The 25729-nt window shown below is 49.3% G+C and overlaps 8 protein-coding genes across 8 annotated transcripts; 5 read left to right on the forward strand and 3 right to left on the reverse strand.

The window, feature by feature from the left end:
* Positions 1-2912: 2912 nt before the first annotated feature.
* On the reverse strand, positions 2913-4121 carry N7533_004269 (uncharacterized protein; the record flags this gene model as incomplete). The annotated part of the gene is made up of 1 exon (XM_057100919.1): positions 2913-4121. The coding sequence occupies one exon, from the start codon at positions 4119-4121 to the stop codon at positions 2913-2915; it is 1209 nt and encodes a 402-aa protein (XP_056960549.1).
* A 3134-nt stretch (positions 4122-7255) lies between these two features.
* Positions 7256-7765, reverse strand: N7533_004270 (uncharacterized protein; the record flags this gene model as incomplete). The annotated part of the gene is made up of 2 exons (XM_057100920.1): positions 7256-7538; positions 7650-7765. 2 exons carry the CDS (start codon positions 7763-7765, stop codon positions 7256-7258), a joined length of 399 nt encoding a protein of 132 aa, XP_056960550.1.
* A 3014-nt stretch (positions 7766-10779) lies between these two features.
* On the reverse strand, positions 10780-12670 carry N7533_004271 (uncharacterized protein; the record flags this gene model as incomplete). Its single annotated transcript, XM_057100921.1, has 5 exons — positions 10780-10990; positions 11104-11602; positions 11693-12064; positions 12201-12410; positions 12610-12670. The coding sequence occupies 5 exons, from the start codon at positions 12668-12670 to the stop codon at positions 10780-10782; spliced, it is 1353 nt and encodes a 450-aa protein (XP_056960551.1).
* A 354-nt stretch (positions 12671-13024) lies between these two features.
* Positions 13025-14348, forward strand: lap1 (putative aminopeptidase; the record flags this gene model as incomplete). The annotated part of the gene is made up of 3 exons (XM_057100922.1): positions 13025-13213; positions 13295-14041; positions 14115-14348. 3 exons carry the CDS (start codon positions 13025-13027, stop codon positions 14346-14348), a joined length of 1170 nt encoding a protein of 389 aa, XP_056960552.1.
* Positions 14349-14892: 544 nt separating this feature from the next.
* On the forward strand, positions 14893-15966 carry N7533_004273 (inositol monophosphatase family protein; the record flags this gene model as incomplete). The annotated part of the gene is made up of 1 exon (XM_057100923.1): positions 14893-15966. The coding sequence occupies one exon, from the start codon at positions 14893-14895 to the stop codon at positions 15964-15966; it is 1074 nt and encodes a 357-aa protein (XP_056960553.1).
* A 1486-nt stretch (positions 15967-17452) lies between these two features.
* On the forward strand, positions 17453-18670 carry N7533_004274 (calcium-dependent phosphotriesterase; the record flags this gene model as incomplete). The annotated part of the gene is made up of 1 exon (XM_057100924.1): positions 17453-18670. One exon carries the CDS (start codon positions 17453-17455, stop codon positions 18668-18670), a length of 1218 nt encoding a protein of 405 aa, XP_056960554.1.
* Positions 18671-19629: 959 nt separating this feature from the next.
* On the forward strand, positions 19630-20643 carry N7533_004275 (uncharacterized protein; the record flags this gene model as incomplete). Its single annotated transcript, XM_057100925.1, has 1 exon — positions 19630-20643. The coding sequence occupies one exon, from the start codon at positions 19630-19632 to the stop codon at positions 20641-20643; it is 1014 nt and encodes a 337-aa protein (XP_056960555.1).
* Positions 20644-23992: 3349 nt separating this feature from the next.
* On the forward strand, positions 23993-25072 carry N7533_004276 (DUF1774 domain-containing protein; the record flags this gene model as incomplete). The annotated part of the gene is made up of 3 exons (XM_057100926.1): positions 23993-24216; positions 24361-24800; positions 24873-25072. 3 exons carry the CDS (start codon positions 23993-23995, stop codon positions 25070-25072), a joined length of 864 nt encoding a protein of 287 aa, XP_056960556.1.
* Between the last annotated feature and the right edge of the window lie 657 nt (positions 25073-25729).

Consider the following 25729-nt stretch of genomic DNA (forward strand, 5'->3'; position numbering starts at 1 on the left):
TGGAACGGGCCGGCGCAGGCCGACCAGAGCAAAAAACCTTTGAAGAAACGCTAGACGGGGTAGAGCCGTAAGGGCTAAGGGGTGGCGGTTGAAGAGTCCCACTATCGAACCTCCCAGATGTGACAGGCACAAATTGGAATTTTCCACTAGGCAAGGGGAAGCGAAAATACAATTACTAGAACATCTCATTCTTTTTGGCACTCTGGGGACAGTTTCCGAAGGATATTGATCAATACAATTAATATCCATACAAAATGATCCTTCTTCTTCTCCTCTCCGCTCCCCTCCCCCCCTTAAATTAATTGAGATGCATAAAGCGAGAAAGAAAAAAACTACAAAATACAAAATAATGACGGGTCCACTAGGGTCGCGGATTAGATGGAAAAATGAACAACTCACAGTGCTCCACGTCGATAACTGAGGAGCGCCCCAGCCCTGCCTCATCCACCAGGTATATCAACTGCTAGTATGCATAGGCTCGAACCAAATCGGCGGGATCCCTTCCAGAATAAACCTCAAGTAGTATGAATTTCATGCGTGACCGGAAAAGGAACGTTGTCTGTACGCTGTAGGTGATGAGCGATGGATGGTTGCCCAAATTGCCCAAAAGTGGAGCTACGGGGGAGGGCGTCATAGCTCCGACCCTCGACATGAAGTGGCCGATGCCCAAAAGTACATGATGTGACGACGAAAAATAGTATCATCAAGGTATCACCAACAAAGTCGAACGGCTCGGGTTGGGCTGCTAGAGAGGGAGAGAAAAAAAGAAAAGAGTCGAGATGAAGAGGCCGGCGTGCCAGCACATCAAGTCCCAGTGGATGAGATCATAATTGTCCCAAAAGCTATATTGCACATTCCTATCCGAGGCTCTACGTTCACCCTGGTCAACTTGCAGTGCCCATTATAGCTGAAACTACAGATAATACATACAGATTGTTTGTCCATCGCTTCCTGTGATTGTGGTTCTAGTAAGTGACCCCGACCATGCTAGATCAAACCGGGCCGCATTGCAGGAATTCATACTGGGATTTGAACGGGCGTCTGGGTGAGTTCGAGTTTTGTCAATAAACAACAATGGCCTTCAGTATGATGCATGCGGTATTGCCCGCATGTCTCAGGAACTACATGCCTCCTCCGCCCTGGCCCTACATAGCTTCAGCCCCGTCTGTATATTCGCCTCATACTTGAGCTAAACGCCTCATGGCTTCGCGTAAAGCTCGCTTCATAAATCCCAAGGGGAAATGACAGATGAATGGATCTCAGTCGGACGAAACTGGCGTGACTCGCCGCTTTGAAGATTGGGTAGATTGGGTATTCATGCATTTACATCCATTCTTGTTCCATGGATCCATGGTTCTCATCAATGCATGCGGCTTAACTGATTCAAGAGGTGGGCAAGAGCTATAGCCACGGGGATGTCTATGCTCATGTCCATGCCCTACCGAAGCCGGGGCCGGGGCTGGGCTAGGAAGATCTGGGCCTCAGCCGTAAGCGCCTTGGGCCCCGCACATGATTAAGGCAGCAAGGCAAGTCTAAGTGGTTCTTGGGCGCGATAGAAAATTAATTAAAAATAAATAGTAAATCTAAAAAGATTCATTCGCAGCCAATCGATTTGGTTCTCCGCAATGTCTGTCATATAGACATGTGTTATTGTTCACTGTGACACCGCTAGCGGGGTTCCTGCTCTGGTTCATGCTCGTGCTGATAGTGTCGATCGGCATTCCTCACCCTTTAGTCTGACGTACCAAAATACTGGCACAGGATAATTCAATCCGTGAATAGAGTCGGCCTATACTACTTTATGGGAATTGGTTTCTTTCGTGCATTGCACGAGATGCAAATAGTTAGGAGATGATGCACGATACCCCTGAAAATGAATAAGAAGCTCTTGGAGTGAAGCAGCGGTCAGATCGTTCAATAATCAAATATGCATCGACAACAGAGCAACGCAGACGAGGTTACCATGTACACGCAGGTCCTTGAATGAAGATGAAAATAAGCAAAGCAGACAACAGAGCAGTTCGAGGCAAAAAGCAAGTAATCGCAGATACGCTGTGTAGATACCATATCCCGTCCAATCCTCGGATGCAAATGAAACGCCAAATCGCCCCCGAGCCTCCGAAACATTCTTGTCCAATCATTCAGCTCGGACAGCGTCGGTTAGATCGCCGATGTGCGCTCAACCCGGCATGAACATGAACACACGCCACATAAAGTGGAGAGCTTCCAAATATAACACGAACTAGCCAGCGAGAAAGGTAACAGAAAATGGAAGACTGAAAACAAGTTCAGAAAATAAAAATAAAAATAAAAATCCATAAAATTCATCGCCAGGTCATTATTCATGGGCACCGGCACCATCCATGCATCCAGAACAGGGGAAGGAAAAATGCAAGATGCAGGTAAAGCTCGACGCCAACACATGGGTCTCATGATGTTGTCCTCAAAATTGATCTTCTTCTCGAGTTGTCCTCTCGGATCACAGATACTAGTTTCCGCGGAATCAAGAAACACCTCATCGTGGCAACTAAGCAGAACCCCTCCGTTGGAGTACTTCGCCGATCAATCTGCGTGGACCCATGAGTTCGAGCCCTCTAGTAAAGGAGCGTGCGGGGAGGGACCATGTAGGTCGGTGCTCTTGGTGCCAACGTCGCCGAATGCAATCATCCACGAGAGCCACTAGTCCTGTCGCGACAATCACACTAATCACTGTTAGTCTATGCACGAAAGGAACACGCAAGTGAAGAAAAATAAAAAGCAAAACTGGCAATGAAAAGAGGCAATGGAGGGAAGAAACCTTGGAAGTGACAACAAATCATCACACTAACTCATGCCAGGGCAGCAAACCGCCCAACGCATCAACCCATCGCAAACACAGATCGACATCAAAGCAGAAAAAAAGGGGAGCGGACTTACTCGGCAACATCAGGCATCCTCTCATAAACTGAAGGGTCACTAATCCACATCGAACAAGGGGGCACCCAACCACCCTTACTCTCCTCCTCAACAGCCTCAAGCGGCGTCATGATTTCCGGAACCATATGTGCAATTGTCTTCGACGAACGCATATCAACAAGGTAGTATGAAACTTCCCGAAGATCGCCCTCTCTCCTGAATTCCCGGCGCCACTGATACTTCGTCGACCAGTACTCATATTCATATTTCTTCGTCGCGCCCGCCCCGCGCCGTTTAAGCTCGACGTGCGCGTAATTAGAGAATTCCAACAAAATCGTCTCGGTAAGTGATGGCGTTCCTCTGCGCCCATGACCATGGCCATTCTCGACACCATGATCATAATCAGGATCGTCCAGATCAAACGAGTCCATGCCCGCCTCATACCCCGAATCCTGCCTCTTCAAGTCTTCGGGCGAGTTTGCCGCGTGGTGACCTCCATTCGAACTCGAGCCGGGCCGGAGACTAGCGAGAACACTGCTCAGCGAGCGACGACGGCGTTGATGATCGGCGTGGTGCGAGATGGCTTCTTTGCGCGCAGAGTGGCACACCTCGCGGCCAGAGTCGCGACAATATCTGCGGAAGGAAAACTTGCGCGAGAGGAGGTCGTACATGCGCAGATGGAAGAGGATGACGTCCTGCTGATACCCTGCGCGACAAGGCACGACCGTGTCGACGCGCAAATTCATGTTTCCGTCTATCGTTGCGTCGTCGTGGCGGATGAGTAGTCTTCTTGAAGAAGGGAAGAGGCCGGCGAAGGAGGAGGGCGTTGAGGCTAGAGCGTCTGTTGGGAAGTTTTCTTGTCTGTCATCAACTTCGTAGAGTTCGAGTTCTTCTGTTTTGATTTGCTGTTGCTGCTGTTTTTGTTCTGCTTCCTCTTCAAGCTCTGCTGTTGAGCGGGTTGTGGAGGCGTATGTTGATACTGAAGCGTTGGGGGCGGTTTCATGGTCATGGCTGTGGTGATGCTCTTTTGGTTCGATGAGTCGGACTTCGATTTCATCGTCGTCAAATGCGGGCCATTCTGTTTGATCTCGGTCCTTTGGTGTTGGTCTGTCGCTAACTATAGTAGGTACAGTGCTTTTTGAGTGATCCGAGGCATCGGTTTCCGTGGAGCTGCAACTTCCTCCATTTCCGGGTCCTTGTGATGACTTGTACGAATTTGAACCCATCTTACGTGCCGGCATAAGATTTGGGGGAAGAATATTTCGTAAGTTGAGAAAAAAAATCAAGATGAAAGGAAATCCGGTGAGCTGTTCTGTCGTATAGCTTTTTGCTGTGGAGCCTTGTGGTGAAGAAGGACAATATCAAGTCGAGATATGTGAGATTATAAAGTTGAGGTGAGTTCAAGCGATCGCAGGTAAGATATCCAGCAAGTGTGGATCAAATAGTAATAGTGAAAGATCTTGAAAGTGAAGTGTGATGAAGTAGTTAAGTCAAATTCCCATGACGCAGTGTGAAAGTTGCCCTAAATCATCCGGTATGAAGGAGAATAGAACGGGGCAAGCATCCGACAAGGGATCAACTCAAAAGTCAAGAATCTCCCGAATATTCGGCTCCGCACTTTACCGCGTGCTCCTGCGTAGTAAAATTCTGGTTCTCACCACGCAATTTCCGAAGGCACCAGGGGTATATCGGAGAGATTAGGCTGGGGTAGGGTCCGATCGAGAATCATATGATGGGGGCGTCGGCAGCCAGGATTCGAGGGAATTCCCGCTTTCAGATAGTAGAAGTACAAGATGATTACCAAAGATACTTCTGGAAGAGATGGTGGGGTATTGACACAGGTGATAGAAATAGAAATCAGGTATTCCCCAAATTTGCTATAATCCAGGAGGGAAGGAGGGTGTTCGTTTGGTGTTTCCTAGGCGTTCGTTTCGATCCCCAAGGAGGGGTTAGGTTAGGTCGTTGGGCAAACCCCCAAGAATGGGAGAGGGAAAAAAAGTGGAGAGTGAACAACAAAATAGAGGGGCAGTGCCCAAAACCCCTAGACGAAGAAAAGAAAAAAACAAGAAATAGAGCAAAATTCCGAAGCAAAAGCTAGGGAGGGGTGAAGCAAGAGAGAAAAAAGAAAAGAAAAGCCCCGAGTGAAATGAGAAAGGGTGCGAATCGGACTGGCACAGGCGCCGTGCTGCTGGTTCAAGGCGTAATTAGAATCAAAAGCAGTCGAGAATGTAGGTATGAATGTAAATAAAACTCGAAGTGGGAAAATGGGAGGTTGTACTCCGTCATCGATTCGAGGGAGCAGCAAGTCGCAGCTGTAGCTAGCAGCAGTCAAGTTGAATAGAAATAAAAAATCCACCTTGGAATACGATTTCAATTTCCTAGCCAAGCTCGCGAAACAAAATGAACGAACAGACAAATAGTGAGGCGTGCAGCTCCGTTTCAATGCTAACCACCCACCACCGGCAGCATTTAATCTCCCATTCCCCCTTCCACAGGGAAAGCCATCGGCATAGAGTTCACACAGCCGTCGTACAGCACAGAGCTTCAGGCCGCGACCCGGTCAAACCATCGAATCACATAGATACCACCTCCTCCTCCACCTTCAAAGCCCCTCGCCTCATTGAGCAGGTCCTACAAACGGGCACCAAGTATCTAGTTACAAGCTAGAGGCTTAGTCGAGCCCTTCCATCACGTCTCAAACACGGACGAACCACACCACCCAGATACAGGATATTCTTATGGTGCTGTAGCCTCGGATGTAGAAGTGAGGAGCGTGATGTGTTCTGCACGTCCGTGTCGAACGGCCATTCGTCACAAAACCACCAGCCCAGCAACCCACCAACCCACCCACCTGGTGCAACTTCCATCTAGTGAAAGGGGATAGCGACCCCCCCTCCGATCCGTGACACCGGTCTGACTGGTCAGAGTGGGGCGACGGGCTGCATAGAAGAGTCTGGCCATGGGGGCTTGTGCGCTCTAGCTTCGACTATCACGGTCACGGTCACGGTCGCGGGTGAGATGGGACTTGGGCCTGGTGAGAATTGATGTCATTGTGTCCGGATCATGGCTTTAGGTCTGATCGCCATTGTTGCCAGAGCCAAGGACATGCGCCGATATTGATATTGATACTACGGTCTCGGTATCCCATGATTTTTGTTGTCGGTACCTGAGGTTCTCGCAGACTCCATACTAAAATTTCTTCACTTCCATCAGATGTACTAGCAGTATAGTACTAACTAGTTAATTACTACTTAACTAGTGCATATATGTTTCACACTGGAGAATAAATCAACGTCATAATGGAGACAGTGGGGGCGGACCGATCCGGTTCCAATCTTCTGTTCTGCGCCCTCACAGTTTTTCTAGTACATACTACAAATTGAACCCTACAGGACAAAATTACCCAATCTGTCATGTTATACCCAGGGATATAGATAGACATGGGTTCCAAGGTTCACCGTAATATACCCCGTGCCTGGCCCATCAATGCGGTCCTGGCAGCGGGCTTAGTTCGCATGATGCGAATGCGACCGCGAACGCTCGGGTGGAGACGCAACGGGCCCTGACAACGCATCTTGGGGTGTTTGACGATCGAGCGCTTCTCCCTGGCAGTACGTCATAGAAATTGGATTAAGATATGCAGACGGAATACTACTCCGTAGGTGAAAGACGATTTGATTCTGATCGGGTCTGATCAGATCTAACCTTGGCACTGAGTGGAGTTCGAACTAGCTTCAAACATTCGGGTGAAAGATGGCTGATTAGTTTGGGGTTTCTGATTATATATACTAGATTAGTCCTGCTGGTTGTTTTCTTCAAGACATGACTTGAAGGTACTACTATCCATTGGCATCTATGGATCCTTATAGTCAACCCCTTCACGCCAGTACTAGAGTCCACGGGTGATGACAGTATTCCTATTTATCACGAGGTAAACCTCGGAAGACTACTCATTGGCCAAGGCATTGCATTCAGATGTGAACTATCTCGCTGTGCCAAATTATTATTATAGATAATGATGGCCGTCAATGACATTGGTATACCGACTTTCGTATCATTCCGAGGTTCTCAGGCGCCATACCCACCTAAGACAACATGGAGACAGGCAGGACTTCCTCGCGTGAGAAGACCGTGGCTTTTCTTACTTCTGTCTTTACTACACCACATAAAGGGCCAAATCCGATACCAGAGAGAAAGAGTTGCATGAAACTCTGCTTTCCAGATCCGTCAATGGCTCTCCCAGAGTCGCTGACGGCCGCCTAAATTTCGCCGGGTGTCGTATACATGAAATGCCTTCCCACGCGTTTTCAATCCACTTGCCCACGCAAAAGCCCCCAATTTGTATGTATTTCCACTGCTATCACGTCATGCTGTTCCCGCTGGTGAGTTTCCTGATCCTTTCCTCTTGTACGGCGGTAGAGGCCCTGCTGGATGCCGGGCACCAACTTTTCAGGGTCGGCAGGTCGTCGAGGTCTTGTAGCGCTCCGAAACGGTATGGGCGTGGTGTGAACGGGGTCTCTGTGTTCTCGGTCCGACTCCTCAATAGCTTCATTGCTGCAGCTCTGATTGGCGTTTCAGGTCGGGTGACACGCGCGGTTAAGCTCCCCGCAGAGTCAGATGGGGAGCGAGAGAGGAGGGTGAGGCTTAGTTGGAATGCGAAAAAGTTGTCATTGGCGCGATTTTGCCTCTCGAAGAGCGAACCTGTTGCTTGGTTAGTTGACTGAGCCCAGCACTAAGAAGAGACGTTGCGTTACCTGCCACGGCGCTCCCTATTGGTGTTTATTAGTAGTCCCTCGCTGTCCGATTCGCCATCAGATTCGATCTCTGGAGCAGGCATGAGGACTGAAGCCGTCTTGTCTCCAGCAGTCATCGGATATTTCCCTTGAATTGTTTCAGAGCGCCTGTTTGAGGTCTTTTGATGCTGATTGCAGTGATCCCCATGCCGATTGCTGGATATCTGAGTAGAGCGCATAGAGAAGGATGGTATGTGTGCCGGTCTCGTTGGCTTGCAGGCATAGGTAAAGAGGTGAGTCCAAACTCGATAGAAAGACACGCTGGTGTATGATGCTCCAAGTCAAATCTTCCTAAACCTGGAGGAACTACCACACGCACTTCGCATAGAGCCTGCGAAAGGGAGGCTCACGATTTAAAACCATACCCGCTACGCGGCAAGTAAGTAACGGGTATTTTGATGGCTACTGGGTCGAACCAGCGACTTCTTGCTATAAGAATGAGTAGTGATAATTCTGATAGCCGGAATGACTTCTATATTCTCCACACTCCATACGGTTCAAGTTGAAGCGTGGTGCAGCAGAGACGGCAGCCTCGGGCATTCAGGCATTCAGGCATCCTGGCCGCGCCTTCCCGATTCGGCTATAGATAACTTCAAACATCACCACTTTCGTTTTGTCCCTACTTCTATCAATTTCTTCCCCTATTAGTTCCCAGACCCAGATTATGCATTAGTACTACTATAACTATTCGTCCTATTGAGTTGCTTCGCTCTAGTCCTTAATTATGTAGTAAATGTATCCAAGTCCGCGTTCAAATCCAAACGGATGCCCGGAACATTCACTGGAGGGATCACGCTGTCGCCATTTTAGGAAATTCGCAGATTCGATGCTGCCTAGAGAGAGGTGAGTCACGCGCTGTCCCCGCCCCTTCCGCTCCCTGTCTCTCCTCCTCCTTCTTCTTCTTCTTCTTCTTCTTCTCCTTCTCTCTCTCTCCCCCCCTTCTCCCCAAGCAACTCGCACTGTTTGGTAAAACTCACGGTGTGGGGGTTGATCGGTACGTCTCTTCTTCCCTGCAAAAATCATAGAATCGAGATCAGAGATCTCGATTCATCGCACTTATCCCCTCATCCGTCCTTTCGCTCACTTGCATCCCCATTCCATCATCTTCGAGGCACCCCAAAACTGACCACTTCGCACAGGTTGCGCAAAAAGACAAGGATCTGTGTACCGGACAAAAGTAACCCTCTGGGGCGAACTGTCGACTGGCCTTTTCCTGGGTTGGCAAAGCCAGCGTCCTCACGGATTACATACACCATACCACGCTTCGGCGAGATGCAACGAAACAGCAACTACGCAACCCGTTGATAACCCATCTCTTTCTGGTGGTCTTAATCCTGGCCGGCTGACGCCTACCATGCTTTGACATGGAGCCCAATCTTTTTGGTCTGCACGATCAACTGCCTTTCCCATTTGGCCTTCGGGCCACCACCAATCTTTGGAACAACCTCCCTCTTCTGGTGCTGCGGCCTAGTCACTCCGCCAGAAACCCAATCTTTTGAACCCACTCCTACCCCTTTGACCTCTATCATTCGGGTGGGAGCCAGCAGTATTGCTTGAGCCTCTTCGTGGCACTGCTGACTAGTAATTCGTTGGTTCGAATGAAGCCAATCAAGCATATCATCCTTTAGATTAGACTTCTTCCAATGCCATTCAACCTTCTAATACCTTGGACATTTCCTCCTTCTCTCTTGTCTCCGTAGTGTAGATCAAGCAATATGATCCCATTCTCTGTGGCTCTTGCGATGAGAGCAGTCCTCCCGTGTGGCCCGTCTACTCTGAGCTTGGAGACTAGTGATAGTTACGCGGATGGGATATTCGCTCGTCAAACTTGAAATTGAATACTAGCAGCCGCTTTCCATCGTTTATTTGCGACTCGTAACTGAGGCCAATTCCACCGGGTTTTTTATCCATACTGGTAGCAGTCCTGAGGGCAGACGAAAGGAGCCACGCCTACGGTATACACTCTGTAATCCACCCGAGCATAGCATCGGGCAGGCCAACTTGAATGCAGCTACTTGAACGCAGCTGAAGAATTCCCAGAACCCTCTGTTCCTCTTCGATGACGATGCCATTTTGAGTCCTAGTACTCTACATTATAGAACACGTCTCCGAGGGCCCCCTCGTCACTGCTACACTAGTCAAGGTTAATTTTGGATTAGCTGCATATGGTGGGGAGGGGCGGGAATGAATGCGGGTTTGTGCGATCTTCAGCATCGACTGCTTGGGCTGAAAGGACTCGCTTTGGTTTGGGGCCCGGTTTGAAGTACTACTAGTGTTAGTGATAGGCGAGATGACTTCATCCGAGCCTGATTTGATATAATGGGATCGGATACTAGGAGTAGACCTGGCTCCAAAAGGCTTGGCTTGATGCCGGGCCTGCTTTCTTCAGATTGTGCTATGCCTGCTTTCTCTCGGCGATGCTTGGAGACTGCGTTCGAACGCAGTCTCCATCATCTCCGATCTAGAAGACTTGGTGATTCAATGTACTGACGACTTGCACATGTCACTGCACAATGAAATTCCAACACGAGGGCTGCAGGCCAAGAACTGGAAACTGTCTGGACTTGGTCGAAATATCCTCATCCGCGGTTGTCGCGAAATGACGACATGGTGCAGGGCTGGAATGGGGCATGTATTCCGGGGAGTCGGGGAATTCCCCAGCCATGCGAATGGTCTACGCCTCAAAGGGGTGAAACGGCTATTGAAGCCGAGTTCCTGGAATTCTAGCCCGCCGCGATATGTAACTCGTACGAGACGCTAACCGTCTAATAGAGAATCAAGTAGGTGTGCTTGGCATGGCATGGAGGGATCCTTCGAGTGAAAGGAATGGCAGAAGTCAACCTTGGAATCTTCTATATATGCCTCGAGAACTCAAAACTTGAATGCAGACATCTGGTAATATAACCGAATGAACGAACATAACAATCAAAGGATATGTGTCTTTCCCTTTGCTTTACAACCGAAATAAAACATATGAACTCCGCCGCCTCCGCCTATATCCAGTCTGGCAGTCTAATGGGCAAGCAGACAAGGTATGTATGTGTATCTCTACCAAACTCGATCCCTGCCGGTGGTTGTGCAAACCCGTCACTTAGACCTGCGCATAGAGTGGCCGCGGGAGTTCCTCGCCCAACTGAATCTCATCCTCGGTGCGGCATGTTGGATGGTTGACCAGTCCAGTGCGAGTCCCAGGGACTGGCGGACGGAATCCGACATAAGCCTCGCGGCGAGCAGGCTCACCGACAGTGACAGACCAGGTATGCAGGCCATAGTAGGAAGCGATAGAATGCACGAGCCAGCGACTTTATACAATGTCAGCCTCCGTGCAAGCCATGAGTCCTAAGGGAGGGGGAAGAGGAGAGGAAAGGAGACAACCTCCCCCCGCAGGTAGTATATGAATCTTCGAGAAACTTACCCAAAAGCCGCAGCACGGTCATCAACCAGACTCTCAAAGACCATCTTCTCCCCATCCCGCTCATCATGAAAACTCATCTCATCGCGCAGCCGTTGCAAAGCCTCCTTCCGCTCAGGCGAATCATGCATCTGTCCATTACGCCCAACAAAGACAATCTCATCCTCCGAGTCACTGGGCACATCCTGCAATCCCTCATTGCGGAGCAGCGTCTGCTTCTCATTCCACTTCCGGATAAAGAGCCGGATCTCGTCTTCCAGATCCTGCAGCATACCTCGCGCCGCGCGCGCGTGCTTCAATCTCGATCGCAACTCCTTGGGCACTCGGTGCTTCTCTTCGACGGCGGCGTTCTTCCGGGGGTGAGTATCTACCATGTGAGCGTAGTGCACATCCCACAGTGGGGCGAGGTAGTACGGCATAGGATCATGGCGGGTGTATGTCGGACGAATTTCCCAGTCTTGGGACGAGGGCGGTTCAGCCCATGGGTTGTGCAACAGGCGATCTTTGTGGACACAGTCAGCTATCGGTTCCTTTGACCATTTTGCTTTTTTTCTTTGTCTGGCCAATCAATGGTTTCGGAGATGGCGCGTACCGTTCTCCCAGCGCTGGCGCCGACGACTTCCGTCCTTTCCTTTCAACAGGGCCTCTCGGCTCTTGATACTGTCTCGGCGCAGTGGTTCGCGGCGACGGAAACTGACAGTCGGCGGGCGGGATTCCTCGGGCTTGGAGGCGATCTTCACTCTCGGGGATGGGCTCGGGGGTTGATCGTCCAGCGGGATGGACAGGGTCGTGGTGGCTCCACGCAGGGTGGAACGGACCGGGGTGGGAGATTGGGATGCGGCATCTTGGGTTGATTCGGAGAGGGAGAGGTCCTGCAGGGAGGAGGCGGCTTGTTCGGTCCATGCGGAGATGGCGAGGGTTTGCTGGGGGGGATAGACTGCCTTGCGAACCCTCCGGGCGGAGTCTTGGATGGATAGCCATTATGGAATGAAAGAGATCAGATAAGAATATAGGGGATGTAAAAATATAGTAAGTAAGGTAGAGGGGGAAAGAGGAGGGTGACGTGAGGACCCTGAGTATAAGAGTACAAGCGGGCGCACTGCGGACTGGAGGACTGCGGAGATAGCAGATAAAGACGCCAGTCACGTCGGCACGGGATTCGCGCGCGTCGATGATTGGGGGTGACTCATCAACCCTAACCCTTCTTTCCGTTTTGGGAATACGAGGGGCAAAGTAGGAAGAAGCAGGGAATAAGCAAACAGGGAAGAGTGCCAGTACAAGGGGAACCTTGGAAAGAACATTTGAGGACCCTGTTTCTCATGGGTTACAAGAAGTACAGAGTACAGATTACAGAGAGTGTAGTGTATATTATGCGCACTAGTTAGTTATACCACACTACTACTCTGCACTCTGCACTCTATACTCCGTACTGCGGCTGTGTCTGTAGGCCCCCGTCAGGCTCCGCAAGGCTGTGAGTCACGGGCTTCCGAGCAGCCGAAAAGTGGGTACTAGGAACCTCGGATCTCCGCTTGCCCCCCGCGAGAAGATGAGTCGAGATGATGTAGACCATTTTATTCTATTCATTCTGGGTAGGTACTAGGTAGGTTCCCCAGTGAATAGTAGATAGCTATGTAGCCAATTACCATGTAAAACTGAGCTCACAAATCAAAACATACCCATCACATACTTATCATTGCCGCCTATTTATAACAAGCTGCTAACAGTTAGCGCGGGGTCCAAAAGAGGCTTGGCACCCTGCCAAGGGCGCGTGATCGAGAGCCTTGATCAGCTTGGCCCCAAACCCTGCGCCCGATTCTCCCGTACCTGGCGACCTACAAAACCCGACGCTTCCGCCTAACGAGACCCTTCTCGTATTCCATCTTTTTTTTTCCTCTTCGATTTCTTTGTCGGTAGAACTCCCACCATGAAGTTCCTCTTTGCGCTGAGCGCAACCGCCTCCGCCGCCCTTGCAGCTGTCGTCCCCCAGCAGGAACCGCTTGCTCAAACAATTCCCTCAATCGTGCAAAATACTCAGACTACTCGGTGGCTGATCGAACTCAGCCCGTATCAAACTCGCTGGGTCACTGAAGAAGAGAAGTGGGCTTTGAAATTGGTATGCTTTTATCTCTTTATCTCCTCTCTTTTCCGAGGCTACCTTTCCCCGCTTTCCACATCCCTTGCTAACAGCGGTCAGGACGGTGTCAACTTTATTGATGTCACAGACGAGTACAAGGCCGGCGAATATGGAACCCTCCACACCAAGCGCGTCGTCCACTATCCAGGACAGATGAAGCATGAAGAGGAGATCTCTCCGTTGGCCGCTGACCTGTCTAAATCCAACATGCGGGAGAACCTGGAGCATTTTACCTCCTTCCACACCCGGTATTACAAATCATCGTACGGCATCCAGTCTGCCGAGTGGCTGCACGGTCAAGTCTCCGACGTGGTCCAGGAGTCCGGCGCCACCAAGTACGGCGCAACTGTCGAGCGTTTCGAGCACGCCTGGGGCCAATTTAGCATTATCGCCCGCATTCCCGGTCAGACCAACAACACCGTCGTTCTAGGCGCCCATCAAGACAGCATCAACCTCTTCCTTCCCTCTCTTCTGGCTGCGCCTGGCGCAGATGATGATGGAAGTGGAACAGTCACTATTCTCGAGACACTCCGGGCCCTGCTGCGGTCGGAGACTATCTCTCAGGGTCAGGCAGAGAACACCATTGAGTTCCACTGGTACTCTGCGGAAGAGGGTGGTCTTCTCGGCTCCCAGGCTGTTTACTCCCAATACAAGAAGGACCAGCGTAATGTCAAGGCTATGCTACAGCAAGACATGACCGGCTACGTGCAGGGTACTCTGGATGCTGGACTCGAGGAGTCGGTCGGCGTTATCATCGACTATGTCGACCAGGGACTGACCAACTTCATCAAGACTGTCATCACCACCGTAAGTTTCTCCACTTTCGTCTCAGATGCATTTCCCCCCTTTTCTCCGATCATTACTGACATTACCACTCCAGTACTGCGATGTCCCTTACGTCGAGACCAAGTGCGGTTACGCCTGCTCCGACCACGCCTCCGCCAGCCGATTCGGCTACCCGTCAGCTTTCGTCATCGAATCTCAGTTCGAGAACTCGGATAAGAGGATCCACACCACCGAGGACAAGATCCAATATCTCAGCTTCGACCACATGCTGCAGCACGCGAAGATGAGCTTGGCATTTGCATACGAACTGGCATTTGCGCCCTTCTGATTCCACTCATGATTTTCTGGATCGTGATTACGATTTTATCTGGCTTTTTTTTTTCTACTGGCGTTCGGAGAGATATACCTATGGGCATTCATTTTCTTAGCATGAGACGATTCGGGCAAGGCTCGCCCGACAATCGTCCAGGGTTGCCAGAAAGGTACACCCTGCTAAATCGACATAACGACTTTTGTGACTCTATCCCTAGTCTCGGAAATTATCGAAGTAATTCATTTAATACACATTATTTCTAGGATTTTCCATCAATTCCTACCAACCCCCTACTGTAGTAAATAGTTTTCCCAAAATAACCGTGAAACCCCCCCACCATGACGCAAACGTACCCACACGTGATCTACCGGTGAGATCGTCGCGAATATATTTCATTTCTCTCAAGTCTTTCACTTCGCATTCACTGCCTCAATCTCCAATTGCCTCCAACTCAATTCCTCAATTCCACCGTGTCCTTGTCATTGCATCCTTCCCACTCCCACTCACTGGCACATCCCCCGAATCTGTCGACTCGATCTGCCAGCTGGAAATCCCAACTATGACGACACACCCCTACAGCAAAGAGCTCCTCATAGGAAGTCTCGCCGTCCAACGCGCCGCCCTGCTCACGAAGAAGCTGCTATCGGCAGTCGACAAAGGCCACCTCGACAAAAGCGACGACACACCAGTGACAATCGCCGACTTCGCCGCGCAAGCCTCAATCATCGCCGCAATCCACAAAGCATTCCCCTCTGACTCGATAATCGGCGAAGAAGACAGCACCGCCCTTCGCGAAAATGCAGCCCTCTTCGACCGAACCTGGGCCCTAGCAACGAGCACACACCTCGACGACCCGCAAAGCGAATCGCACCTCCACACGCCCGCCACAAAGGAAGAAATGCTCGACTTGATCGATCTAGGCGCGCAACCCCTACCCACCGAGAAAGGGAACCCACCCCACCGAGTCTGGACCCTGGACCCAGTCGACGGCACAGCAACATTCATAAACGGCCAACAATACGCCGTCTGCCTGTCCCTCATCGAGAACGGAAAACAAGTCCTCGGCCTCCTCGCCTGTCCCAATCTCCCCGACACAAAGCACGTTCACGAAGATAACATCGACCCAGGCCACGGTCACCTCCTCACAGCCGTCTCAGGCCACGGCGCACGCATCCAACCCCTCGGCACAGGCGCGCTCCTCCCCTCGCGCAATCTCTCCCTCGTCCCGCAGATCAGCGCCAGCACCGAGCTCCGCTTTGTCGACACAAGTTTCTCGCCGTCGGGCCGTCTGGACGTCCACGCTGCTGTGGCCGGGTCCCTGGGCGCGCCTTGGCCGGCTAGTGTTGATATCTGGTCTGCGCAGATGCGATACGTGGCTATTGCCATGGGTGCTTGTAATGCGTTTGTGAAGGTTCCGAAGAAGGAGACGTATCGGTCGAAGATCTGGGATCATTCCGGGGGTATGTTGCTTGTTCAGGAGCTTGGATGTAAGGTTACGAATATGGCGGGCGATGAGGTTGATTGTGGACGGGGCAGGACCCTTGAAGGCTGTTATGGAATGGTTGTTGCGCCTGCGAGTGTGCATGGGGTTGTTTTGGAGGCTGTGCGGAAGGCTAGAGCGGCGCAGGCTTAGGTTGTGAATCTACTCCTACTCGTCTCTGCCATCTAGGGAGGTGTGGTGCGGTGGTATGGATGTGATGAATGGGATGGAGATTGTGTTTGTCATCTACCATTTTCTATGATACCCCAAAATGATAGAACATTTTTTTGGTCTTTTCTGTTTCAGGTTCTGCACTTGTAATTTCAAGTAGACCCTGGTGTATAAATATTAGTTAACACTATCATCCATGGATGGAGAATGAGTGGTCAAAAAGTGATACATTCTTGAACGAGCTGGTGGACCTCGGATTTCAATTGGATAAACTTTGTTGGGCATAAATCGCACATGTAGACCTGGTTTTGGCATTGAGGAATTTGAACATGAGCCTCAGAAGGCTGACTTCCCAGGTTCGACGATGAATCCTCCACTCCATCATTTGTTCAGCTTGTGCCGCCAACTGCTCCTCGAAAGCTTTGTGTCGTCCCTTTTGCCAAGGACAGAGCCACCTCAATCCTCTCAATGTCCAGTGTGGAGCAACCACGGTTCCAGCGCACCTCCGCATGTTCTACAAAAAAGCCCTCGCCGTCATATAGAGTACGGCTTTTGAATTTTGGGTTTCATGGAAACCTCTCTCCGCGGCCCTGCCATCTGCAAGATAATTCCCTTTTTCCTTGTGCATGTCGTTCGCGACGTCTGTTGGCACTCCGATCTGTGTGGAGGGACATTTCATCCCAGACTGGGATCGGCTGTCCGGAGGGCCCTGTATTAACCAGGACATGCTACCATTGATGGAGAATGAGTTGTCAAAAGGTGATGCATTCATGAACTAGCGGATATTCATGTGGAAAGAGCGAACTTAAGGGCTATCACGTGAAGTGACCACACCCACCGCCAGTCCATCATTAGTATACTACTGGTTAGTACTTGGTACCCTGAACTTTTAGAATCGAGTACTAGTAGTTCTATAAGTAGAATACTACTGCTAGTAGCGTCGCCGCCAAGCAAGCCGTAGAAGCAGGGAATGATTCAATGAGTTAAGTTCATATACAGTAATATTCAAAATCAGATTTACCTCTACACTCTTTGGCTTTCATTCCCGAAGCCTAGCTTGAAACACGCTAGTCTAATTTTCCATGTAGCCTTTCCCGCAGGAACCCACCCCTGTTAGGGTGTATCGTATTCTCTAGTAACAAAAGTTGGGTCCTTGTTATAATACCGTCACGTTAGAATTTGATCGAATCTTTCAATGCTAAGAGACCAAGAGACCGAACAAAGGTTCATAGACACAGAGTAACCGACATATGCGGGATGTTTTTCACTTGTAACTTCGATACGCCGACACCTCGATACCCAACTTCGAAACCCATCGTCGTTTGGTACGCGCAAATCTTTCATCAAAGGCACTAGCAGCCTTGTAAGAGTCTCACATCAGCACTAGACACAAGTGGGTTGCAGGATCAACGCCTGAGCTGATTACAAATTTCCAATGCTCTTCCACTTCTCCCTCTCATATCTCGACATGGCTGGAATTCTAGGCCCCCGGGCTATCTTCTGGGCCTTCCTCGTCCTCGCCACAGGCGTGATTTACAATACATATATACACAACTTCATCTTCATCACCGTCGGTATTGGACGAGAGATCCAACCAATCGAGGACTTCCCATGGACCTGTACACGCGTCCGGCACCCCCTCTTGGAGGGCTGTGAAGACCTGTGGCTCGATGATCAGGACCGAAAGCTGTACGCAGCATGCAACAGCCTGGAGTCTCGCAAGGGGTGGTCGCCTGGAGGCAACCTCTACAACATCTCCACGAGATCCCGCACGGATCACATCGCTGTTATCGATGTTGACCAACCTGGCTCAGATGGACTGTACGGTCTACGCCAGCTCAAGATCGGCGGGTATCAGGATGATCTTGACTTGCATGGATTTGATGTCCGCAAGATTGAAGGCCGGCTTCGGTTCTGGTTGATCAACCACAGACCTCCTGTTGACCATGTCACTGGAGAATTCCTTGATGCTCTGGTCGTTGGGGCAAATTCCACTGTTGAGATATTTGATCTGGATGAGACCTCGGACACGCTTGAGCATGTTAAGACTGTGGCCAGCGAGGCAATTTTCACGCCCAATGGCGTGGCGGTGGAAGAAGATGGTCTGGGATTCGTGATCACAAACGACCACAACACCAAGACTGGAACCATGCGTGTTCTGGAAATGCTATCTGGAGGCGGAAGTCTCGCATACTGTCGATCTGACACAGGGAAATGCCATATCGCGGCTGATAAGGGGTTCTCTATGCCTAATGGAATAGCCCACGATAAGAATGGCTACTACTACGTCGCTAACTCTGCGTCTGGTCTCATCACCGTTCATAAACTCGTCAATAACAAATTGATCCATGTTGAATCGATCAATACCGGGTACCCAATGGATAACCTGTGGCTTGATGCGGATGGCAACCTCATTGCAGCTGCGTTCCCTGATTCAATTGCCTTTGTCAAATCTATTATGGATCCATACAATGTTGTTCCCCCTGCTACTGTCCTCATGTTCAATGATATTGCAAAGCAGTTGAAGACTTATGGAAAGAATGTCAAAGTGTCGAAATTGGTGGAGGATAGAGATGCCAAGAGCCTTCCCAGCTCGACAGTCGCTGTGCATGATGTGAAGGGTCATAAGCTATTCTTGGCGGGTATATTCTCTCCGTTCATCACAATTTGTGAGCAGCGTCTCTAATTATTGATGCCCAAGAGATGAAAACTATATCGCTCGATACATTTCAGAGACTTTTCTGTACATAACTCTACAGGCAGAACACTCACTCCGTTGGGCTGTGATAGATGCAAGGGGCATGGACATTCGTTAAGTGTTTCCTCGGGGCTGGGTGACTCGTAGACAGATGGTGCGGATTCAAAATCCAAATATAACCAGGAGAGGGAGCATACAAGGGGGTTTGGTCCCATAGATCCTATCGGCAGGAATCATTATCATTGTCAGAAGGAATGTAGGTCATCCCTCCAATGCAGAAAATGCCACTCAAGAGCCTAGTATCAAAGTGAGGAAGACTTAAGTGGAAAGATGTGGCTGACAAGCTGAATATGGAGTTTCATTTGGAGGGAAAAAAGCCTGTTACTTAGGGGAGAGAGGAGGGGTTGAGTGGTATCGTATCTATAGCAGATTCATGTAATTTACAAAGGATAAGGTCCCACCCGCGTCATGAAAAGTACAGTTTCTATTTTAGGAACAAAGGGGATCGACTTATGGACCATATCTGGTTAGCGTGTTTCATATTGGAGTTGGAGTCGAAGAGTGTGGAGGTAAATCTGATTTCGAATATTGCTGTATCAACACGAAGTATGCCCGCCCAAACTTGCTGTATAATAACGTGAAGATATACTGTATATTAAATGCCAAAAAAATAGAATAGATGCATAACACTCAATAACGAGAGTGCGTCTCGTAATGCGAGTACCCATTCGTCGGCGCATGTGGCTGCGCCCAGGCTAATTCGTCTAAGCGCCTAATCTTTGAGAAAGCGCAGCCATGAAGGCTGAGACTGATCTTGCGCTCAACAACACTCGAGAAGGTGAAGACGAACCCTTCGGCCTTCACTCTCTGGTATTCGAAGAACTTGCAAGAATTATCTATCTGTATAGCGGATAATTTACCCAAATCTGCGTCTTTGATTATCGCCGATGGCTGGGGCACGGGCCGGGCCGTCCACTGGATACGCTGTGGAGTTAGATCACTTCGAGTTCGCCATCATTTGCGCCTTACCCCGAGAGTTCGATGCGGTCGAAGCCTCCCTTGACGAAATATACGACGATCAAACGCCAGTTAAGAATGAAAACGATTTGAATTTTTATAAAACAGGCCGTATCGGCCCCTTCAATATTGTGCTGGCTTGCCTACCGGAAATGGGGAAAGAGAGTGCCGCCAGCGCGGCAGCTAGTCTCCAAATTAGTTTCCCCGGTATCAGTTTGACACTGGTCGTCGGGATATGTGGGGGTGTTCCTTTTCCAGTGCCTGGTGCAGAGTCGATCTTGGGGGATGTGGTCATCAGTCATCAGGTTGTGAAGTTCGACTTTGGAAGGCAATATCCGGATCGGTTTGAGCAGAGGGACGGCGTGCAGGATACTCTTGATCGATCTAATCGCTCAATTCGATCACTCATATCCGGTCTTCAGATTAACTCATCGCGAGCCGAATTTCAGGAGATGCATGCTCGGTATCTGCAGGGCATGGGAGAAGAGGATTCTATTTGGCAATACCCGGGTGTAGCCAAGGATCGATTATTTCCATCCTCATTTGATCTCAAAGATGCTTCTGAGGCTACCGACTCGATAGAAGACTTCGTTCAGCGTGATCGCTTAACAGGTGGTGATGATCCCATGTCTCGCTTGCATTTTGGTCCAATCGGCTCCACGGATACAGTCATGAAGTCTGCAAAGCATCGCGATGATCTGGCTCAAGGCTCACGACTTGTTGGCTTTGAGATGGAGGGATCGGGTGTTTGCAATAATCTTTCATGTGTCATTATCAAGGGAGTCTGTGACTACGCGGATAGTCACAAGACTAAAGTCTGGCAGGATTATGCTGCTGCATCAGCTGCATGTGCGACCAAGTCTTTTCTGGAGATTCTGGCGACAAAGAAATGTGAGAATCAGTGGATATTATATTACTGTCTATGGTTTTTTATTGCTGACTGAATGAAAAGTTGGGTCGTTTGTTTATTGCAAAACTTTGCAGATAGGCAGCAAGGCAAGCAGTGTAACAAGTCAGTCTGTGGGAGAATGGCACATACCACCCATATCTTCACAGACTGCCGATGTTGATCAACACATTCAATCCGTAGATGAAGGACTTAGTCGCATAGCTGATGGAATCCCAAATCCCCTACTGCGACGAACTTTGATAACAGCTGCCAGTCAAGCTATTCATAGCAGCAGGTCCGAGATGCGGAAGATACCGAAGCAAAAAGTGTTTCACTCAGAGCCCTACACAAGCATGTTTGGAAAAATTATCTTTCGAACCCAGGTCATTGAACACACGATATCTGTGGGTGACGAATCCTCTGTTCAAACCGAGACTCAAACCTCATTTATTTTCCTTCCCGCGCCTTGGCTCCTGAGACTCGGAATCAGATACGGATTGAAAGCAATGGCCGTCAATCATCACAAAACGTGGCGATATAGCATTTCACCGATAAATGTGAGACCAGATGACTCGCTCGTTTTTCGTTTCTGTGAAATGGGAAATACAGAAGCTGTGCGCGAGCTGTTCGAGAGACAACAAGCAACAATATACGACGTCAACTCGGATGGAATGACTCTTCTACATGTAAGCTTCAATGGAGCTCTCTCTATTGAAAATGGCGGGTGTCTGCTTGAACCTTGGAATAATGTGTTTTCCACGACTTGGATTGATATTTGAAGAAATCAAAGCTAATTTGAGAGTTTGAGTAGTTTGCGGCAGAATACGAACACCTTGACCTTGCCAGATTTTTGATCTTGCAAAATGCAGAAAAACAGGCTTATACATATAGGCCAATGTACTACCCCGGTAGTACCTTTCTGTTTGTTGGTCAGCTCGCATGAAATGAATTTGAATCTAATATTATGCAGTACACCGCTTTCATTGCTCGCAGGCAGTTCTCTGGGCATTTGCGCAAAATGGCTCGAATTTTATTACCTTTTCAAGGACTGTATTGAGTTCTGTGAGCCAGAAGCAGATGGCTGGCTTATTCTACAGAGTGTTGAATTTGATTCCAGCAGCAGCCTTCATCTCCCTTACCGAGACAGCCTTTTATTTCTACTTGAACGGATTCAAGAAGAAATCACAGTCGGCATGAATCGGGATGCAATAGAAACCGCCCTTTTCTATGCAGCAAGAACTGGGAGGTTTGCCGATATGGATTTAATTCTCAAGTTTGACACTCAGAAAGTGATTCATAGATGTTGCCTTAAAGGGGAGCGTCCTATTTTAGGGCGTTGGGCCCATTGGCTAATTTTACAGTTTCTTGCCGAGAAAGGGCTCGATATTCAAACCAGTCTCCTTGGAGAAACACCTACTTCAAGATGTTTAGAATTTTCTGGCTCCTTTTTTTGCTGGCGTATGGATGCAAGAATACTTTTCTCGGATATCGACCGACTCATCGAACGCGAAACCTCCGAGTCGAAGAAATCCGCACCGCGTCTACGAGGATGGTCTTTTGATCTCCTACGTGACCTCTTTTCATTAGATCTAGACGAACTTCTAGAACTTGAAGGCTTCGAAGATCTTAAGAGGCCTCACTCACATTGGGATTATATATATCTCGCCAATGATGACGCGATGGATTTGAAGTGTTTACAGTGTGGCTGCAAAAGAGTTTACGGTTTCTTCGAAGGGACTAATGGCGGATTCATCATGGAGCCGTGGTGGGAAGGGGTAAAAACCAGAGTCAAGAACCGCAAGTGTCTTTGTTCATTCAATGAGATAACACAAGATGACCGGGATGGAAACAACATTATACAGAAATCATGTCGGTTCGAGAAAATTGACTCTCAGTCTGAGCCTGATCGCTCTCCTGTGAAACCGGAGTACTTTTCAGATACCCAGTCAACGCAAACACAGGAGACGGAATCGCAACCAAATTTCGATACGAATGATGACACTTCTCAAGAATCGGCTAGAGATACTAATCTCTCAGGTCTGATAAGAGCAGCCAACCCTACAAATCAACACAGCGTAAATCGATCGATGGGGCGAGGTTATTCCTTTTCAATACTGGGCAGAGCATTGCTATGAGAAATATGGGGGGTGGAGACATGGATACGAACCATGTGAATACTACTGTTTCAAATGTTTGGCATCGTTAGAAGGCTGGAATGCGGAATATGAAGAGGTCTGTGAATATTTGGAGACCTTATCCGAAGAATCTGAAGAGGACTCAGATGAATCCGATTTGGATGAGCTCGACTCGGATACATCTGATTGACACCGTGACCTCCAAGTCTCTGCGCCTAGGTCCTTCCAACTTAGTACGTCTTTTACAGTCTATTGCAATATTCAAGTTTTTTCTTTGGTTTTCCGACTTAGATTATCGTAATCAGACATCGAAAATATAATAGAGTGATATCAAGCAAGACACCTACCTAATATGGAAATTATCCATTGCAAATCCCCAAGCACAAATTGAATTTTTTGCCTTGCATAGGAGGACCTATGAAAGCATGCGAAATTGCCATCAAATGCTAAATGGGTAAACTAGCCAGAAATAGTAACTCACATGATCATTTTGATGAAGCAGTGGCCCCTTGCCCCGCAGACTCGGAGTCCGGGGTACTAACTAGTAACTAGTAGTAGTACTCATTCCTGTCAGCTTACGTCAAGAGGAAATGAACAATCAAACTTGTCTCTATCCATGACATTAAATCATCTTTAGATCTATTTCTATCATGTACTTGATAAAAAAGAACTTGAGTGGGTCAACTAACTACTTCAGATACTTCCAGTTTAGGGCCGTGCACGCGATCGACGAGTGGCGCCATCAAGGTGCCATCACTGCCATTTCACCCCTACGGATCTGCCTTGTATTTAGTGAAGCCGACAGAACCATGGTCAATGACGGGAAGTACTAGTTAGTGCAAAAAGTCCCACTCAGCTACTGTGGCAGACAGATGGGTCCCACCTGAAATCAAGAAAAGTGAAGAGTTGAAACCTCAAATGACGGCACATCCCCCCACTAGCCGCCGGACTAGGTAGATCCACATCAGGTTCGAGGTCAAACCGTGATGTCAAGGATCTGACCTCATGTACCCTCCTGTTAGGCTGCGTCTCCCCCTGCGCGACTGCTGAATGGTTGGATGCTGGGGTCATCAGACCATGCGGGGATTCGCTGGATTCGCTGGATTGGAATGTTAACCACGCCTTCCCCCGCTTTCAAGAGCTAATTTCTCCCGGCTTTTCTTTATCTTTTCTTTTCTTGGATCAGCTCGGATTTCTATCTTCGCATCCTCCTTATCATTATCATCACCATCACCATCACCATCACCATCTCTCTTTCCTCTGGTCGAAATGGTTAACTGGAATCCCTTTGCTCGGCGCGAGACACATAGTGCTCAAACGCTGAACGCGTATCGCATTCTTGTGCCCCTCACCTGGGCGCTGGTCGTCATCGTGGGCATCTACTACTCTATCCACTCGCCAGACGATGTAAAGAAGAGCAAGAAGATCTGGAAGCAGGCGGATAAGCACAAGACACCTTTCAGCCAGAATACCACCGTCACCGGGATTTACTGGTGGGTTTTTCTTCCACCTACACTTTATCTGCACTGACTCGGATATATCCGTGGATATCCGTGGATACTCTTGAGTCCGAGATCAAGCTCTGGGGATGAAAAGAAGTTGAACTTCAAGAATATGTACTAATTATCCTTTCACAGGATCCTGTTGCTCCTCTCTCAGCTCAGCTACGTTTGGCACCTGTTCTCTAAGGATGTCGCAATCGTCGCTCCTGCTGCCAACGTCGCGACTCACTTCATCTTGAACAACCTCTTCGTTTTTTCCTGGATCCTCCTTTGGACCCGCAACCACTTCTGGGGTGCCGAGGTGATCCTGGTTGCCCACCTGTTCAACCAGCTCGCGGCCTACTGGCGCCACCAAGGGCTCCCCGCTTTCGTGCATCTTTCGACCATCGCGGGTCCGTTGGCTTGGACAGTGACGGCGCTCTTCTGGAATGGCGCAGTTGCAACACATAGCCATAACCTGCCCGGTCGAATTGTCGCCAACATCTTTATCTGGGTGATTGCTGCCGTCGGCCTGTTCCATATCTCTGTGCGACAGGATTATATCCTGGGATATTGCTTCAGTGTTCTCACTCTGTGTAAGTGGGACCATCGCGACCTATCCAGCTGTTGTTGTATATATGTAGTAGCTCCAAGCTGACAGATTCTAGCTCTTGCACTGCGTCAATTTGCCGTCAAGATCATTGCCCTGCAATGGATCTTCGCGTTTGTCATCTTCGGTCTCTTCACCGTGACCTCGATCTACATCTCCAGCACCAAGTACTACGGACGCGACAGCCTCTTCCGTCGCGTTGCGCATCCGGAGTCTGCCGATCGCGAAAGACAGCCCCTGCTCAACGACGACGCATAAGCGCTGTCAGCACCGGGCCGGGTCAGCAGGCGATATTGACAAGCAAAGTGCGAATACAGAGTACCAATACAGGTACTAATCGCATATATCCGGCCCACCCAGAGGATGGAAAGAAGGAGGTTGCCTGGACTGCCCCACGGAGGTACAGAGATTGTCACTCAGGGAATGGAGGGGAAGCGTGGTGGAAGTTTGGAATCGGAGGATCAAGTTTGAGGTTTATTTGCTCGTTGCGCAATAATCAACATCCCCCTCTCGCTTTATCTCATTCATAATACCACTGGGCGTTGATTTGATATTGGAGTACTAGTAACTATGATCCTACTGCCTATTTACGATGATCCGATAATTACAACCTGTTTATGCATTGCAATTGACCCACTGAGTGGGCCGGATGAACCGTGCTTGAACCGAACATGGCGATGTACCATGCACCAAGCACCATGAAGTCGAGTGTAGGCCACGAGCATGCAAGGATAAGAGAGGAATTGGTAATAATCAAGATGATAATTATAGTGCTTGATCCTGATACCCCTATTGCCTCTAATATTTGAACAAGGGCTGTTTCAGTCCCGTGCAGGTGTAGGCAGCAGATCCCCGCGTTGTCAGGGCAACCACGCGGCTCTCCGTTGTTGATGGCGGATACGCCGGGCTGGACTG

This window comes from Penicillium manginii (assembly GCF_028828005.1).
Source record: "Penicillium manginii strain IBT 31320 chromosome Unknown utg000004l:1.0-7231830.0:1.0-7236170.0, whole genome shotgun sequence".
NCBI lineage: Eukaryota > Fungi > Ascomycota > Eurotiomycetes > Eurotiales > Aspergillaceae > Penicillium > Penicillium manginii.